The sequence below is a fragment of the Vipera ursinii genome, assembly GCF_947247035.1.
Source record: "Vipera ursinii genome assembly, chromosome: 1".
In the NCBI taxonomy this organism is placed as follows: Eukaryota; Metazoa; Chordata; class Lepidosauria; order Squamata; family Viperidae; genus Vipera; species Vipera ursinii.
In genome coordinates, this window is record NC_139512.1 from 332894117 (window position 1) to 332910216 (window position 16100).

Here is a 16100-nt window from a genome sequence, read left to right on the forward strand (position 1 = left end):
TGATGTTGCGAGTTTGACAAGTCTGGTCTAGCGGTTAAGGCACCAGGCAGGAGACCATGAGTTCAAGTTCTACCTTAGCTATGAAAGTTGGCTGGGTAACTTTGAGCCAATCACTCTCTCAGCCCAATCCACCTCACAGGGTGTTTGTGAGGAAAATAGGAGGAGGCAGGAGTGTTGGATATGTTTACCACCTTAAAGGTGAGATGTATGTAAATAAATATCCCTATTTTCAGAAAAGCTAAACATAGCAGGAGAAGTTTAGTTTGCAAGGTGTTTTCTCCTAAATATTACTGCGGCAAAATCCAGCCTTTGAGGTTCTATGGGAAAGCCTTGACTACATACGCAGTTTGGAATTGTTGGGGAATTACTGTTTATATTTAGTTTGAAAAATTTTGTCCCCATGTGACTAAACACCTTCAAGAATGATCTTAAAGAGTCCAGTTTACATTCATTGGGGCAGAGTAAATAAAGTAGTGCACATTTTGAGGATTAAGAAGTTTGCTCATTCAAATGAATCAAATGTTGACAAAGTGATAACAGAATAGAAAGCAAATATTGATAAAACATTTCTTATGAACCACCCTTCACTAGATTATAGGCAGTTCAAGAAAAGTTTTCAAGCAGCTGAGTTGGCTCAAAAGAAATCCAAAAGTAACAATTCAGTTTAGTGCAAGGCAGAACCAAATGTTGCACTTTGCATTATATTGACCTTTATATTTGGAAAGATGATATGGTCTTACTTCATTTCTGTAGCCTCTGATAGAACTTTGAGAACCTTAGATTTAAAAAAGTTGTTTCCCTTAGTAAACAGTATGGGAACTTTACAGGCAATGTGCATAAATTGGATACCTTCTGTAGGGCCAAAGTAGATGTTCAATGAATGTTGCCACTTCATTCCAATTCTGCAAATTCCATTACACACTTGCCTCAAATGCTCCAGCAAGTTCTTCTAGTACTGATGAGGAGGTTTGGAAAGCATGGACAGAAGGTCACCTTATTTCACACATCATAAAAACCATGATCTCCATAGTCTGCCAGCTATTTGGTGGAGGGAGAACTGTTTACATGGAGACAACGGGAAGTGGGAAAATGTGAAAGGAAAAAGCAGATTAGAAATGATAGAAAATATTTGTCGGATGGTAGATAGTGGTGGTGGTTTGTTCTCCAAGTTTAGCTTCCAAGTGTTTCATCACCAGGCTTGGTGACATCTTCACCAGCCATTTGTCTGAAATGGTATAGGGTTTCCTGCCTGAGCAGGGGGTTGGACTAGATGACTTCCAAGGTCCCTTCCAACAACAACTTCTTCTTCTTCTTCTTCTTCTTCTTCTTCTTCTTCTTCTTCTTATTATTATTATTATTATTATTATTATTATTATTATTATTATTATTATTATTATTATTATTATTCAGCGGGCCTTTGGTTGAAAGTTAAAACATCAGATTCCTAGTAAGTAAGTCACAGCTACTGATTGTAAGTATCTGCAAGCTCAGAGCTGGCTAAGGTCACAGGCTGGTCTGCCAAAAGGGCAGATGTGAGGGTTGGAAAAGAAGGTTAGGGACAATGGCAGATACCAGAGCACAATGATAAAGAGAAGATAAAGGAATTGCTGGGTGTTCCCTTATCAAGGACTGTAAAAACTAATTTGTCACCTGTCTATGCTGCCTTGTTGAGACCGGGCTGATTTGTCAGGCACTATATAGAGCTGGTTCCTCTATTCCAGGGGTCTTCAAACTTGGCAACTTTAAGACTTGTGGACTTCTACTCCCAGAATTCTGGGAGTAGAAGTCCACAAGTCTTAAAGTTGCCAAGTTTGAAGACCCCTGTTCTATTCCTTATGGGAATAAAGGTAGAGAATTGTCACTTGTCTTGTTTGCTGAGGCTGGGAGGCCCAGTGAGTCTGCTGGTGTAAAGGAGGATATCAAGCTTCTAACTACTGCTGCCTATCCCATTTCTCTCACTTAGTTTGAATATTTTATATTTGAGGATTTTTCTCTTATATGCTTTGTCTGGACTGCTAAAGAAGGGCTTTTTGTTTTCAGCCCTTGACCCTGAATGCTTAAGAGTCTGCAGCAGGTTTTCTACATCCTTGGAGTCCAATGTTTGTTTGCTGTTACTCATGTGTCAGCTCCTCTCCTCTGTCTATAGGGGACTTTGCCACATGGATTAACTCTCTTCTTTCCATGGTATGCGGTGAGGGCTAGGATTTCCCTGAATAGAAATGCTGATTGTGCCAACAGCCATCTACTATCTAGAACCCAGCTGGAGAAAAGTAAAGGAAAAAGATAGGAAAAAAACAAATGCTGGATTTAAACTAGGGTGTGTATAAAAAGGGATGGCACTTTTGTGTTAAGAGAGTGCAATCAACTTCTTGAAGTGACCTCCAGGTTCACACTGTGGAGCCTGGCAATGTGGTGAAAGTTTGTGCATACAGGGTAGTGGCAATGGGCACATGGTTAGTGGTAGATTGGAAGAGAAGAGTACAAATTCTGAGCTCGTCCACCAATTCTAGTCATATTCACTGGCATACAGTTCTCAGTCTACTCCACCACCACCTACTATTCAAAACTCTACCACCAACCCTATTCCATTTACAGTGCACATTTAAAGTATCATTAAGGAAATTTACATTATTCCTGCAAATCCTTTCCCCTTTTTTATCAAAGTGCTTAAATTAAGGAGAGACTGGAGGGGAGGAGTCAGAACTCCAAAACTGAAAAATGTAAGAACAAAAAAAAAAGATAGTCTTGAGGAGTAACCTTAGAAAGACAGAAAGGAGAGTAATGCCATCTAATAAACAGGTGGATCTCTTTTGATTTTGATTGTGGGCTCATCTGGATTTTATTGTAGAATAGAAACCTGAATATACATACAGATCCATGTTCTAATAAATCATGCATGTAGATAAGGGGGATGCTTCCTTTACCTATGAAATAATAGCAACAATCCTTTACCAAAGTTCAGCAAAACCGAAAATACAAATATGGAACACCTTCTAAACCCAAAAGAATAAAGCAAATGAAATAAAATATGTTCAGAGATTTTTGTCTCACTTGTTGCCTCATTTTCATTGCAACCATGCAGAATTTGGCTAGTGTAATAGGGATAACATGGTTGACTTCTAAAAGGAGAAGGCTGGTGATCATACCAAAATTGGATAGTTTGAAGACAACTGCAAATCATGTAATTCTTTCTTTCTAAGAATTGGAGAATGGAATGGAAGCATCAGCAGTATGGAATCACCCAGAGGGTCACAAAATAATTTGTGAATAAAGAATTGGGAAATGACAATTATTGTCATACTATTATTTCTCTTAAGAAAATGGGGAACAGTGGATTGTATTTTAATTGATGCAAAAATGTTACCCCTTCTGTTACTTTTTCCTCCATTTCCCCAACACATTTAAATGCACTTCTGGGCAATCTAAAAGCAATGTCCTCTTTGCAACTTGGTTTGGCATCAGATCCCAGCAAATAAATGTTTATCCATCCAACCAGAATAACCACAGAGAACTCCTTAGTAAGGGGCTTGTCCATGTCATGATCACCTTCTCTATTGAATCCCTCAATAGAAGACTCTCTCCAGGTAACTATTCAGAAACATTCCTCTGGGGTCTAGTTTTTCACGAATACAACAGAACTTCTGAAAATCTGGGTACATCTTCTCAAAATCCTTCCGGGTACATGTATGGGCCTGGTGACAGAAAATACATTTTATGATACTGGTCTTGAAAATGATGTCAACAAGTATAGGATCACAACATCTACCCAGAAATAATTCACCTGTTGCCCTCTCAATGTGATTATATTGGCTATGGATGTTGCAAGTTGTAACCCAAACTTTGGGTAAGCATCCTTCAATGATTCCTGATAGTAACTACAGATGGATGATACTGTAAAATATATCAGTCTATATATATATATACATCTATCAATCTGCATGTCTTACTTTAGTCTGCTTAAAGTACTTAGCCTGAATTGGTTGTAATCTCTCAGTTTCTAATATAGCTTCTAGGGACACTTAGAGGATCTACCAATACCTCATCTGCTACATTTCTTCCCTGCCTGATTTTGTTTTTGTAAAGTATAACAAGATCTCATAATCTGAACTACAATTTATATTTCCAACATACTGTTGGAAATAAATGCCAGAGGCATTCTTAGGAAATAGAAAGATTGCTATCTGCAGTTCAGTGCTTGCTTTCAAAGTTTATGTATTTGTTTGAATATTTTAAAGCAAGATACAAGAGAAGAGTTGTGGATTTGTATAGTTTTCAATTGGACACACTGAATACATGTATGTGAGAAAAAATAGAAAAATACAATTTAAGAGATGGAAGATAATCTGCTCCACATGCAGGATCCGCTATTGTGGCATTATCGAAAAGTGGGCATTCAACCTCTTCAAACGCCTTCAAACCGGTGGGAGAGTCCACCATCTCCCCTGGCGGTCTACTCTATTGCTGTACAGCTTTTATCAGTAGTATGTTTTTCTTAATCTAAATCTACATCCTTCTAAGATAAGCCAAGAGGCAGAAGTTCTCAAAGACATCAGGGATGTTCATATGAGAGACAGTGAAAAAAATGTCAAGGTGGTAGCATGCAGTACAGTGTGGGGAAAATGGGTGGGACTTTGATCTTGCAATGCCAGACAGCAGTTTCACTTATTTCAAATCTCACTTTAGATTTGTCTGTGTCACAGTTTTAGTGCATGCAATGCAAGGGCTGGAAAATCATAGAGATATTGTAGTCTTCCTGCCAACTTTTTATTTAAAGAAATATTGCATTTTAGCCTAGCTTGTGCAAGAAAATAGGTCCCTTGAAATTGTATGGCCTTGAAATTTCAGAGCAGTTTGCTCTTTTTTTTGGACCTAGATCAACTAATTTTCATATTCATTTTATTTTTAATTATAGTCAAAAACTCCAAATCTATAAGAGCTGAAGCTATTGTGGTAGGAACCAACAATGCTAGAGCCAAACAAAATTGTTACATAGCCCTGAGCAGATGCCTTAGTCTTCCTATCTCAAGACTGACAAAAGAATTATCAGAACTGTACTGACTTTAAAAAGGTAGGAAAAAAGGTTTGGGATTTAAACCCTGGAGCTGCTGAATTCTGTGTCCTCTTCATGTATATGACTTCTGCAATAAAGCAGTTATTCTAAGCTGGGTTCAGCAGGGGCCTGCTTGGAGCCTGTTTTGAAAACTGTAGGATGGTGAGTGTGTTGCTATGATTAAAGCTCCACTTGTTTTTCATGTATATACAGACAAACTGGGGCTTCAATCATAGCACACTTGCTATTTTGCAGATCTTGTGACATCCATCCGTGTAGACCCTTAGAGTTGAACATATGAAAGTTCTGTTGTGAGGTCACTATTAAATGTATGGATGAATCCCTACATAGTAGAGATTTATTGCTATATCTGGTGGGAAGTCTGACAAAGCCCTGTGACACAGTTGGGTCCAAGGCCAGCACTTAGTAAGAACAATTATGGAGCAAACAGTCAATCTTAGTATGGTACCCAACTTTGGGACAGCACACAGGAAATAGTCGTATCAAGTCAGGCTGTCTCTCTAATTGATAAATGACTGCACCATGGTGGTACAGTAGAATGCAGTACCGCAGGCTAATTCTGCTGACTGCCAACTGCCAGCAGTTCGAGTCTCACCAGCTCAAGGTTGACTCAGTTTTCCATCCTTCAAGGTTGGTAAAATGAGGACCCAGAATTTGGGGGGCAATATGCTGACTCTGTAAATCGCTTTAAGAGGGCTGTAAAGCACTGTGAAGCAGTATATGTCTAAGTGCTATTGCTATTTTTAAAAAAATTGGTTTGTGTTCTTTATGTGCAAAAATGATCTAACTCTGCAAGGGGAAAAGTGTCTGTGTTTACTAGAAGAAAAGGAATTAACCTAATACCTTTGCCCAGTGTGGTCTCCCTCCAAACTTCTTCATGACACCTTCGTAGGCAAGCCAGTAGTTAAGGCGTGGAACATCTTTCCCGTAAGGCCTTGAGAAAGAGGAAGAAGCAGAAAGTGAGAATAGGGACTGAATGACTCTCTCTTAAAGAACATATTTGAGTGGCTCATTACAGAGGGAAGCTTCTGCTTTGCCACATCACGACCACCATCACCCCCATTTGGAAGTCATCCTGAAGGCACCTTAAATGTGGATTCTTCGTACTGCCTGGATTTCAGATACATTTAGCTTGCTGTTTAGCTCACAAGGAGCAACTTCAGCTCATTTGTTTGATTTACAGTACTCAGTAGCTTAGTGCTATTTCAGCACTAAGGGAGGGAATGACATTTGTTTTAACCTGGCTTTTTCCCAACAAGTCAAGATCCTGCAAGCCCGCACGGTTAAACAATCTTTGTTTTTTTCTTTTCTTTTAACTCACAAAGCCGAGCATGAGAGGGAGGGCTGTTAGCTCAGGCAAGAAGGCAGTAAGTCACAGAAAGTGCATATGCCATAAACACTGGGTGACTTTGCTTTCAGCCATCTGTGAAACAGGGAGCGGGTGGGGGGGGAGAATAGTGGTTCAAAAGTAGTGGTGAGGAGAGAGGTCATGTACATTTTGTAATGTGGTAATGCTGCTGGATTCCTGTCAGCATGATTGCAAATGCAAATTATATATTCAGTAGTAGTAGTAGTAGAGGCATGATGAGATCATTGTAGGGGGTGGGACATCTTGAAGAGCTTCCAATCTTCTACCACAAGAAAGTTTCAGTCTAACTTTCTGAATTTACATATGTGCAGTAGTTTGTAGAATGATCTCTAGCCTGAGCTCTTCCAGATATGTTTGAACTTTAGCTCTGTGAAATCTCTGATGGGCCAGGAATTCTGGTAGTTGCATTTTCAGTAAATCTGAACAGGGAAGGCTGTTCTAAAATGACTCTTTGTAGGGAAGGAAAGTGGGTGTTGAGGAATAGAAACCTGTCTCTCCAGCACTTCTGGAGGAGTGCTGCGTAAATTGACCAGTAAACGTTCATCTCACCAACAAGCACCACCAGTTCAGATAGTCCTCTGAAAAGCATTGTTCCAGACAACAGATATGTGTTACTGAGAGTGACCATATTGAATGTCATTGACAAGCATTGGGTCAGAATGTACCACTACTTCTTTTGCAGCTGAGACTCAGCTTCATCATGATGATGATGATGATGATGATGATGATGATGATGTAGCAAAGTTCATGTATTATATTGATTTATGCTTGTGAAGTGTAAACTCACTGCCAGAGTGTGGGTTCTTCAGGGTGCTTTTCTGGTGGTTGCCATCCACCCCCACCCCCCAAGAACACCCTATGGACCACCTTGAGCATCCTAGGGAGGAAGCTTCTGGAAATAAAACAATGGCTACTGGTAGGAAGGCAGCTACCCTTGTTTCCTCAGAAGCTCTCTCTGTGCCAGACTAATATCATAGATGGGAGATTCTGAGAAAGAAAACAGAGGTGCTCTGCTAGAGACTTCCATTAAAGTTGAATGGAAGGTGTAGGAGTCATGAGCCTTGGTGGAGCAGTGGGCTAATGCCTCCTTAAGTAACACCAGCTGCCTGCAATTAGTGCAGGTTCAAGTCCCACCAGGCTCAAGGTTGACTCAGCCTTCCATCCTTCCGAGGTAGGTAAAATGAGGACCCAGATTGTTGGGGGCCATAAGCTGACTTTGTAATAATGCCGCTTGGGGGGCGGGGGCGAAAGCCCTAATAAGCAGGCATATACATAGAATGAAGGCTACTGCTAAGCTTGTAGGCCGCCCTGAGTCTTCGGAGAAGGGCGGGATATAAATGGAATTTTAAAAAAATAAGCTCTGCCTTTTTGACCTAGGGTTAATTAAGGTTCACTTTAGTTTCCATTGGTATTGAAAGAAACAATGCCTCCAGTCACCCAGCTTGCCTTCTCCAGTTATGCCTGTCCCCTTCTCACCTGTACATAATAATGTTGATGTAACAGCTATTCCTCTGGAAACAAGGGCTCAGGAGGAGGTCATCCCCCCGGGTGAAGCGCACTTCTACTGGATAGTGGGCTACCATTTTGGGGTTGGTCTCCAATATCCCCTTTAGTTCCAGAAGAGCATCTTTTGTTTTTTCACTACCAAAAAAAAAGACTCACTGGTTAAATCATACAGTTTTTTAGAATGGAGATATCTTTCCATCACTATCCATGCCTTCTCATGAGTTGTAGGAACCATAGAGATGACCCTGGACAAGGAATCCAGAAATTGTTAGGCCAACAGGTATTGCTGATGGCCTAACAATTAAACACAAGATGGGGGAGAGAGTATGAGGAAGAGACTTAAACTCCCCGGTATTTATTTATTTGTTTGTTTGTTTAGAAAATGTATATTGCCACCTAATCACACATGGCGACTCAAGGTGGCTTACAGGACATAAAAACACAATATAAAAGAAGTAAAAATAAAAATAAAATAAAAATAATAAAATAATAACCCTACAGATGATCTTCCGTATTTGAAAGTGTTACCAGAATGGAACCAATTTGCAATTACAAGACTATACATCAAACGGGCAAAGGTAAAGTAATAAAGATAGTCTGAATTCAAGGTTGATCACAGTGATCATCATGTCAGATAAGCTTCACGGTAAGGTCTTGTTTCAGCAAACATGGAACGGACTGAGCCTCTGAGTCAAGACCTGAATGACAAGGGCCAGAAAGAGTGGATCCTGATGTCCTCTCATCACAGTTGCTGGGATGGGTCCTCTAATGGCCTTTTTATCAGCTGAGGAATAACTCTTTAGCAAGGGGCATGATAAATTTTATTTCACTTGTTTTCTGTTTCTTATTCCTTGAATACTTTGGACATCATCCAGCCTACTTTGGTCTGGTTTCAGTTCTTCACCCTGCTGCACTGGAACCTCATTTACAGTATTGTAAGATAATGATTATATGGTGACTTTTTCCTTGTATGGAACTATAGGCAACATTTATGATGGGCTTCCCTGATCTCAGAGACCTGTTTCCTTTTCTTCTTCAACCTTTAAGTTCATTGTACTGTGGAGTTATTATTACATATTTTAGTCTAGATGTATATTCAACTCTGTGTCGGTGTGTGTATTCCTACATTATCCTATATGTATATTCAACAATATATATATCGAATCCTACATTATCAATTCAAGGCAGTGAACATACCCAATATTCCTATTTCCCCCATAATAACCACCCTATGTACTGGGTTATTCTGTGAGAGACTGACTGGCCCAAAGTCACCCAGATGGCTTTTATGCCTAATAAAATCCTAGAACTCACAGTCTCCTTTCTAGACCAACATCTTAACCAATACACCAAACTGACTCTCAGTCTCAAACAGTTCAGGGAGAACAGGATCATGAACACACAGTGAAATAGATTTAAATTTTAATGGTAGAGGTCTGCATGTTAAATGTCAAATATCCTACAGATATTGTGGAATCTAGAGAGACCCATTTGACTTACATGGGAATGGCCCAATCTTGCACATGCTGCTTGAATCGACATTCATAGTTGAAGATTTTGTAGCTCAAATTCACATTTTCCACTTTGCCAGTGAAGAGGAGCCAAAAGAAGAAGCGGTTGATCCAAGCTACCAAGAAGGGCAGGAATGTGCTGAAGGTGAAGGAGAAAGAATAAGCTGAGAAGGACTAGCTCAGTGCTGGAACACCTGCTCTGTAAGCCAAAGCCCTCAGATGATATACAGTAGCTACAGCACTGATTCTCAAGCTTGGCAATCTTAAGATCTGTGGATTTCAACTCCCAAAATTCCTCAGACTGCATGGGGAATGATTCCTCTCCTGGCAGTCAGGAAAGAAAATCTTTCCCAGTTTGGCACTTTCCAAATCTTTGATTACAACTCTGTGACCACCCTTCCCCGACCTGATATAATCCAGATATGATGTGATTGCTTTGCCCATAATTTCCTGATGCCATGGCCAAGATGAGTGCCCCTAGTCAAACATTCCTGGGCTAGACTGAAAAATATCTTGAGCTTCTGAAATTCTGCTTCCCTCATTCCTACTTTGCAGAAGCAGCTGGGGCAGTGGTGGTGGGGAGTCAATGCTGGAAGTCATTAAAGAGAGCTTTGTAGTGCAAGACTTTTGCTGGATAGGCAATAAAAGCCTTCACTATTGTTGCATTTAAGCATGCTGTTCATCTCGCAGAAGTTATTGACTAGCACTGTGTGGAGTCTTTTTGTAGCTTACAAAAAGGATGAAAAGGAATCCATCTAGGAGTGGCAACATATGGCTAGAGCTGTTGGCATTTCTTCCATGGTCTCCTTCTTGGTTAAGTACAAGGCTAGAAGCATCAGCTTTCTATAAATAAAGTACTGGAGAGGTTTGACTTGGGCCTGTAATCAACTTTTTTATTCATTATTTCCCTGGATGCATTCTAGCAGGCAAAGAAACCTTGCTATCACTCTTCATAGTTATTTGGCCCTTGATTTCAATAAAATAGCACAATTATGGAGAAAACTCTAACCAAACTTGGCTGATCTTGAAAACCTATGCAAAGACAGTTCTCAATTGATTTGATGAGAAACCACCAGGAAATGTCTGGCCTATGGTCTAAACTGAAAATTAAAAATAATAATGATAAAGCAATGGCAAACCACTTTAGTACAGTTGCCAAGAATATTGTCTCAATTTGTGAACACCATGCAAATGACTTTACTTTTCAACAGCTTATGGATGGATGGATGGATGGATGGATGGATGGATGGATGGATGGGTGGATGATGTGCCATCACGCTGCTTTCAACTCCTAAGCAACCACATAGATTTTTCTCCTTGACAACCCATCCCTAACCCTCTTATTTCAAGTCTCCCAATGGTGCACTCATCGCCACTGTAAGTGGGTGGAGCAATTTTTTTTCTGTATCAATTCAGCAACCTCACAAAGGTGATTTCATCTTCTGCCCACCAGATGACAGCCTAAGTTTGGCTATCACACTACTAGAATAAAGAGTGAGATTTACAACAGTAGTAGGAGATTCTGCATGTGTCTGTCTATGAGTAATTTTGCTTGATTAATAGTGTGGGATGAAATCCCTTGACTTCCAGGAGTAAAAATTAATCAGAATATCAAATATTCTGTCCAAGGTTGATATATTTTAATTCATTTTTGAAGTCTTAGAGAAGGGGTGGATAAATTCTTGAGTCACAACTAAAACAACCCAACCCAAGTTAACCAGTATAGAAAACCTCCTTGGAAGCAGAACATTTTGAGATATGAACAAGACAAATGCAGTCCTTCCATCCACCAGGCAAGAAAATTTCACTGTATTGCAGAGATGTAGAAACTAACCTGATCCAAAGAAAGAACTCCAGCAGATAATATCCAAAGGCATAATCCCAAAACCAGTTAGCTGAGGAAGAGGGAGGCTGCAAAAGCAAGAGTATTGGATTTTTATGAACTTTTCAGAAGGCTGGGGATTTGACTTTTAAGCCCATGGTACTGTGAGAACCACTTATTGCTCAGGTCATCATAAACCTCAGTATATACCAACATGGAATTGATTGATTGCACTGATATCCCATCTTTTATTTTTCAGAGCTCATATAGGGGCTTATACGGGGTCCTGCCCTCAATTTACGCCAACAGCCACCACCTTGTGAGGTGTGAAGTAGTTTGGTTGGAGAGACTGAATGATTGATCCAAACTCACACAGTGAATTTCATGGCTGGGTCTGTCTGATCCAAGTCCAGTGCTTTAATCATTTAATTTTACTGGATAGACTAGCCTCTCTCAACTGAGAGCTTTTGAGATGGTCTGGGAACAGTTGACAGGGATTAGCATTGTAAGGTCCTATTTGTATTGAGATTATATGTAACTTCTTGATCTATAAAGTGATGACAGTTATGATTTACCCAAGAGGGAGGTTGAATAGAAAAAAAAAGATAATGGGTACCCTCTGTTGGAAGTCTTGTTGAAATGAGTAAGACTTAGGTCACCCCATAGCAACTGGAATGTTCTTAATCCCTGCCTCCCTAGTTTTCTGTCTCAAATAAAGTTAATGATAAATTACTTTCATCACGATAGAATGAACTCACCTTGTTGGTATGATCTTGGTAGATGATGCTCACATTTTCACTGTGAGGGAACCAAAGGAAGCGGAAATACTCAGATTTCTTCAGGTGATTTTCTAGGTTGTCAAGAACCTGCAAGATGTCCAAATTCAGAGCTGAAAGGATACATCTTTAAATTGGGTGATATTGCTCAGGTTTTTAGTTTGGTGGGCCACCTGTGTGACATGCTAAATAATTAATGTTCAAGAGTAAAATTATGAATGTAGTATTTCTCACCCTTCCTCTAGATCAGGGGTGTCAAACTGCCGGCCCAGGGGCCAGATGCGTCATGCCAAAACCGTGCCCACCCCATTGCCGACAATGGGAAAAAAGTCACAATACGCCGCGACACATAACGTGACATTGCAAGTTTGACACCCATGCTCTAAATCATGGGTGTCAAACTCACCACATCATGTGACATGTCGCGATGTATTGTGACTCTTTTTGCATTGCCGGCAATGGGGTGGGCATGGCTTCAATATGATGAAACCAGCCAGTGGGCTGGCAGTTTGACACCCCTGTGATCCTCAAGGAGGCATGCATCATACTCTCCTCCATTTTTACTCACCGCAACAGCTGTGTGAAATAGGTAAGTTGGGTTGAGTAGTAATGACCAGCTCCCCCCCCCAAGAGCTTCCTTGGTGAGGTTAACCTGGGTTTCCCTACTTTTAATCCAATATTTTAATCATCACACTAGCACTGCTTCTCCTCTGCAAAAAGATGATTTTTCCCCATCCTATTAATTTGCTGCAAGAAAAGGACACAAACAGTCTATACTCTTCCTAACAGCAAGAATAGTTCAACAGTGAAAACAGCTGTCACCCCTTTCATTGGCTGGACAGTTATCTTCTGGGGACGTTTAACTGGGGTTCCTGCCCTGAATAGAGCAGTAGTTTTTAACCTTGGCAGCTTGAAGTTTCCTTTACTGGCTGGGGAATTGTGGAAGTTGCCAGGGTTCAGAAACGCTGGAGTAGAGGGTTAGATCTGGTGGCCTAAATCTTCCTTCTTGCTCTAGGATTCTATGGAGAATCCTCATCAATATGAAGAGCTCAAAAATATTTCAGAGGAACAAGAACATTCACATGGGAGTTTTATATAGGGTATATAAAATACAGTTTTTACAGCTTAAAACTACACTAAAACATTTCGGGCACCTTCTGTTATTCCCTCTTCCCCACTTTCTAAATGTTTTGCTAGCAAAATTTGATCAGTGAAACTTCATGCTACCATTGTGCATGATCAGTAGTTGTTTTATGAATTAATTGCTGCTTCCTTCCGTGAAGTTGGTTTAAAAATGGCTTTAAATGGCTTTTTAAAATAGAAAATGAGAGATTGATTAAACACAGCAATTTGAATTTCTTTCTATGTGAAAGCTTACACCTTTGCTCTGGAGATGGGAGCCAAGACTGCGGAATTAATAAACCAGATAGCCAATTTGCTGCAGCAGTTAAAGTGCTGGCTTAGAAAGCAGGAGACTTGTGAGTTCTAATCCCACCTTAAACCTGAAAGCTGACTGGGTGACTTTGGGCCAGTCATTCTCTGTCAGCCCAACCCAGATTACAGGGTTATGGTTATGGGGAAAATAGGACGAAGGAGTGTTATGTATGTTACCTGTAAAGTAATAAAGATGGGATAAAAATCTTAATAAATAAATAAACTGGCAGCGAAACTGACACAGTTGAGGACCACATTAGATCAGCCTCTCTCAAACGTTTTACACTGGAGGAACCTTTGGAATAATTTTCAGGCTCAGGAAACCCTGCCCTCTTCTCTGACTGCAAATCATTGCCAAAGAATAGGTTGAGTTTTCTCAACAGAATGAATAGAATAGAATAATAACTTTATTGTCACTTTGAATGTACACTAATTGGCATACATTAAAGTGAAATTTCATTGCATGCAGCTCTCAAAGGGTCACCACCTCTGATATACACTACATAAATATGACTGAAATAAATAAATAAATAAATACAGAATTATGCATATATACCCACAAACATTATATGACACAGAGAAACAACAGTCTAGTTCAGGTTATGTATACATGTGCATGGCGAGGAAAAACAAATCTTGTGAGTTTGCCAGACGGATGGCATAGGGAACAAAGCTATTACAGAATTTGGTAGTCCTGCTAGAAATACTTCGAAACCTCCTCCCAGAGGGGAGCAACAGAAACAGACTGTAAAGTGGGTGTGTGGGGTCTCTAACAATGCTTTGAGCTCTAAGCTCTTAACACTTATCAGCAGCATCCTGAATACCAAAGAGTGAGCTTTCTATGATCTTCTTGGCTGTCTTTACCATTCTCTGTATGGAGCTTCTATCTGAGGCACTGCTGCCACCAAACCAGGCAGTTGATGCTGTTTGTTAAAATGCTTTCAATTGTGCCTCTGTAATAAGTGGCCAGGGCAGAAGGAAAAAGATGTGCTCTCTTCATCCGACCTAGGAAATGCAGATGCTGGTTTGCACGCTTCACTAAGGATGACATGTGGAGAGACCAACTCAGATTGTTAGTTATCTGCACCCCCAGATACTTAATACTGTTGAACATCTCTACAGCTGCATCCTTGATACTGAGTGGAGTATGACTATGCTGGCTCTTTCTGAAATCTACAATGATCTTTTTTATCAACATTTAGAACCAGGTTACTTTTATTGCACCAGTTCACCAGAGCTGTCACCTCTTCCCTATAAGCATCTTCACTGTCATCCTGGATAAGACCCACCACTGCCGTGTCATCTGCATACTTCACAATATGATTCATAGCAGATTTGGCACAGCAGTTCCTTTCTGCAGCCAAGGAATTTGGTTTGCCATTATGTTCTCACCAGCTTTTAGTCATCTTAAACTGGAAATTTTGCCTTCCATTTGGAAATGTTTGGTAGCTCACTATAGATTTCTGTTGAAATCTACCTAGGAAAGAAAACGTTCAAAATGCAAGAATACAATAACCACTGATTTTGCAATCTCTCTCACTTGAACCTATGCCTATGAGGCCATGGGAACTAAGAAGCACAAATTACATGCAGGAGCTGAAGGATGAGTAAAATATATTGGACAAGAATGGTTAGTTTAAACTGGTTGTATAAAATGTTAAGGGAAATTAAGAAGGATGTTTTGATAATGTAACCTGAATTATGTACTGAAAACTCTGTTATTGAATCTCTGATTACCCAGTCACCATGATGCTTTCTAAATATGTAGATTTTAACTGGAAAACCAATAAAACTTGTTGTTTTTTAAAAAACGAATGGTCCATGGAGACAAAGAAGGTGAGCAGCCAGTGAAGCTCAATAATTCATGTAAAAATAGCATCTGTTTGTACAACCTAATCTGTGCAAAATCAGAAAAATGAGATATACATGTGCCAAAGAAAATCATGGCACAAAGAAAAGGAAAAAAATTTGGGGAGGGGGAATATTTTTCTTAATTTTGCTCTCTCTAGCTGCTTCAGGGAACAGGAAAAGCTTTGAGGGTAAACAATGTAATATTCAAGCATATTTATGGAATTGCTGAAAACCAGTCAAAGAAGAGGAAAGAAAGAGACCACTCTGATTCAGGGAATACATGTAGATGTGAAACCACTACCTCCTGCATCAAAGGTCAGTATTTCCCAGTGACATAATGCCTGATCCAGGTCATTCATAAAATTATGGGTTCAGGTTTATGTCTTTTGGACATCTGGATTCCGCCCTTCCTCTTTTAAAGTAAGAAGTGCTGCTTCTTATCCAACTTGGCCTTGGTGAATTAGAAAGTCTTCTTAGCATTCTGTTTCCAGTATCCAGCCTAGTGCCTCTGGAAACCTATAATCAGAATAGGAAGCCCGACAAGTCTCCCTTATTAATGGCCCTTCCTTTGCCAGTATCAGGTCAGAGATTCAGTTGTTCTGAAGGTTTAATTCCACTATTGTAATTAATTGCAACTGGATTAATCCATTATACATTCATTTAGTTAAGCATTAACATGGACCATCTTTCAAATGCTTTGTGCTTGCCAGATTTATTAGACAATACTGTGGTTCCTAAACATCTAACATGGTTGATTGCT

At 39.9% G+C, this 16100-nt stretch overlaps 1 protein-coding gene across 1 annotated transcript in view; it reads right to left on the bottom strand.

Annotated features, from left to right (window-relative positions):
• Positions 1-3546: 3546 nt before the first annotated feature.
• The window catches only part of LOC310650021 (L-gulonolactone oxidase-like), a gene marked incomplete at its 5' end in the record, with an annotated part of 36327 nt that continues 23773 nt past the window's right edge, over positions 3547-16100 (bottom strand). The window contains 6 exons of the mRNA XM_083378856.1: positions 3547-3692; positions 5915-6005; positions 7917-8081; positions 9447-9596; positions 11292-11368; positions 12038-12145. Coding sequence (XP_083234982.1) covers positions 3564-3692; positions 5915-6005; positions 7917-8081; positions 9447-9596; positions 11292-11368; positions 12038-12145 — 720 coding nt within the window. The 3' untranslated portion in view covers positions 3547-3563. The remainder of the gene's footprint in view (positions 3693-5914; positions 6006-7916; positions 8082-9446; positions 9597-11291; positions 11369-12037; positions 12146-16100) is intronic.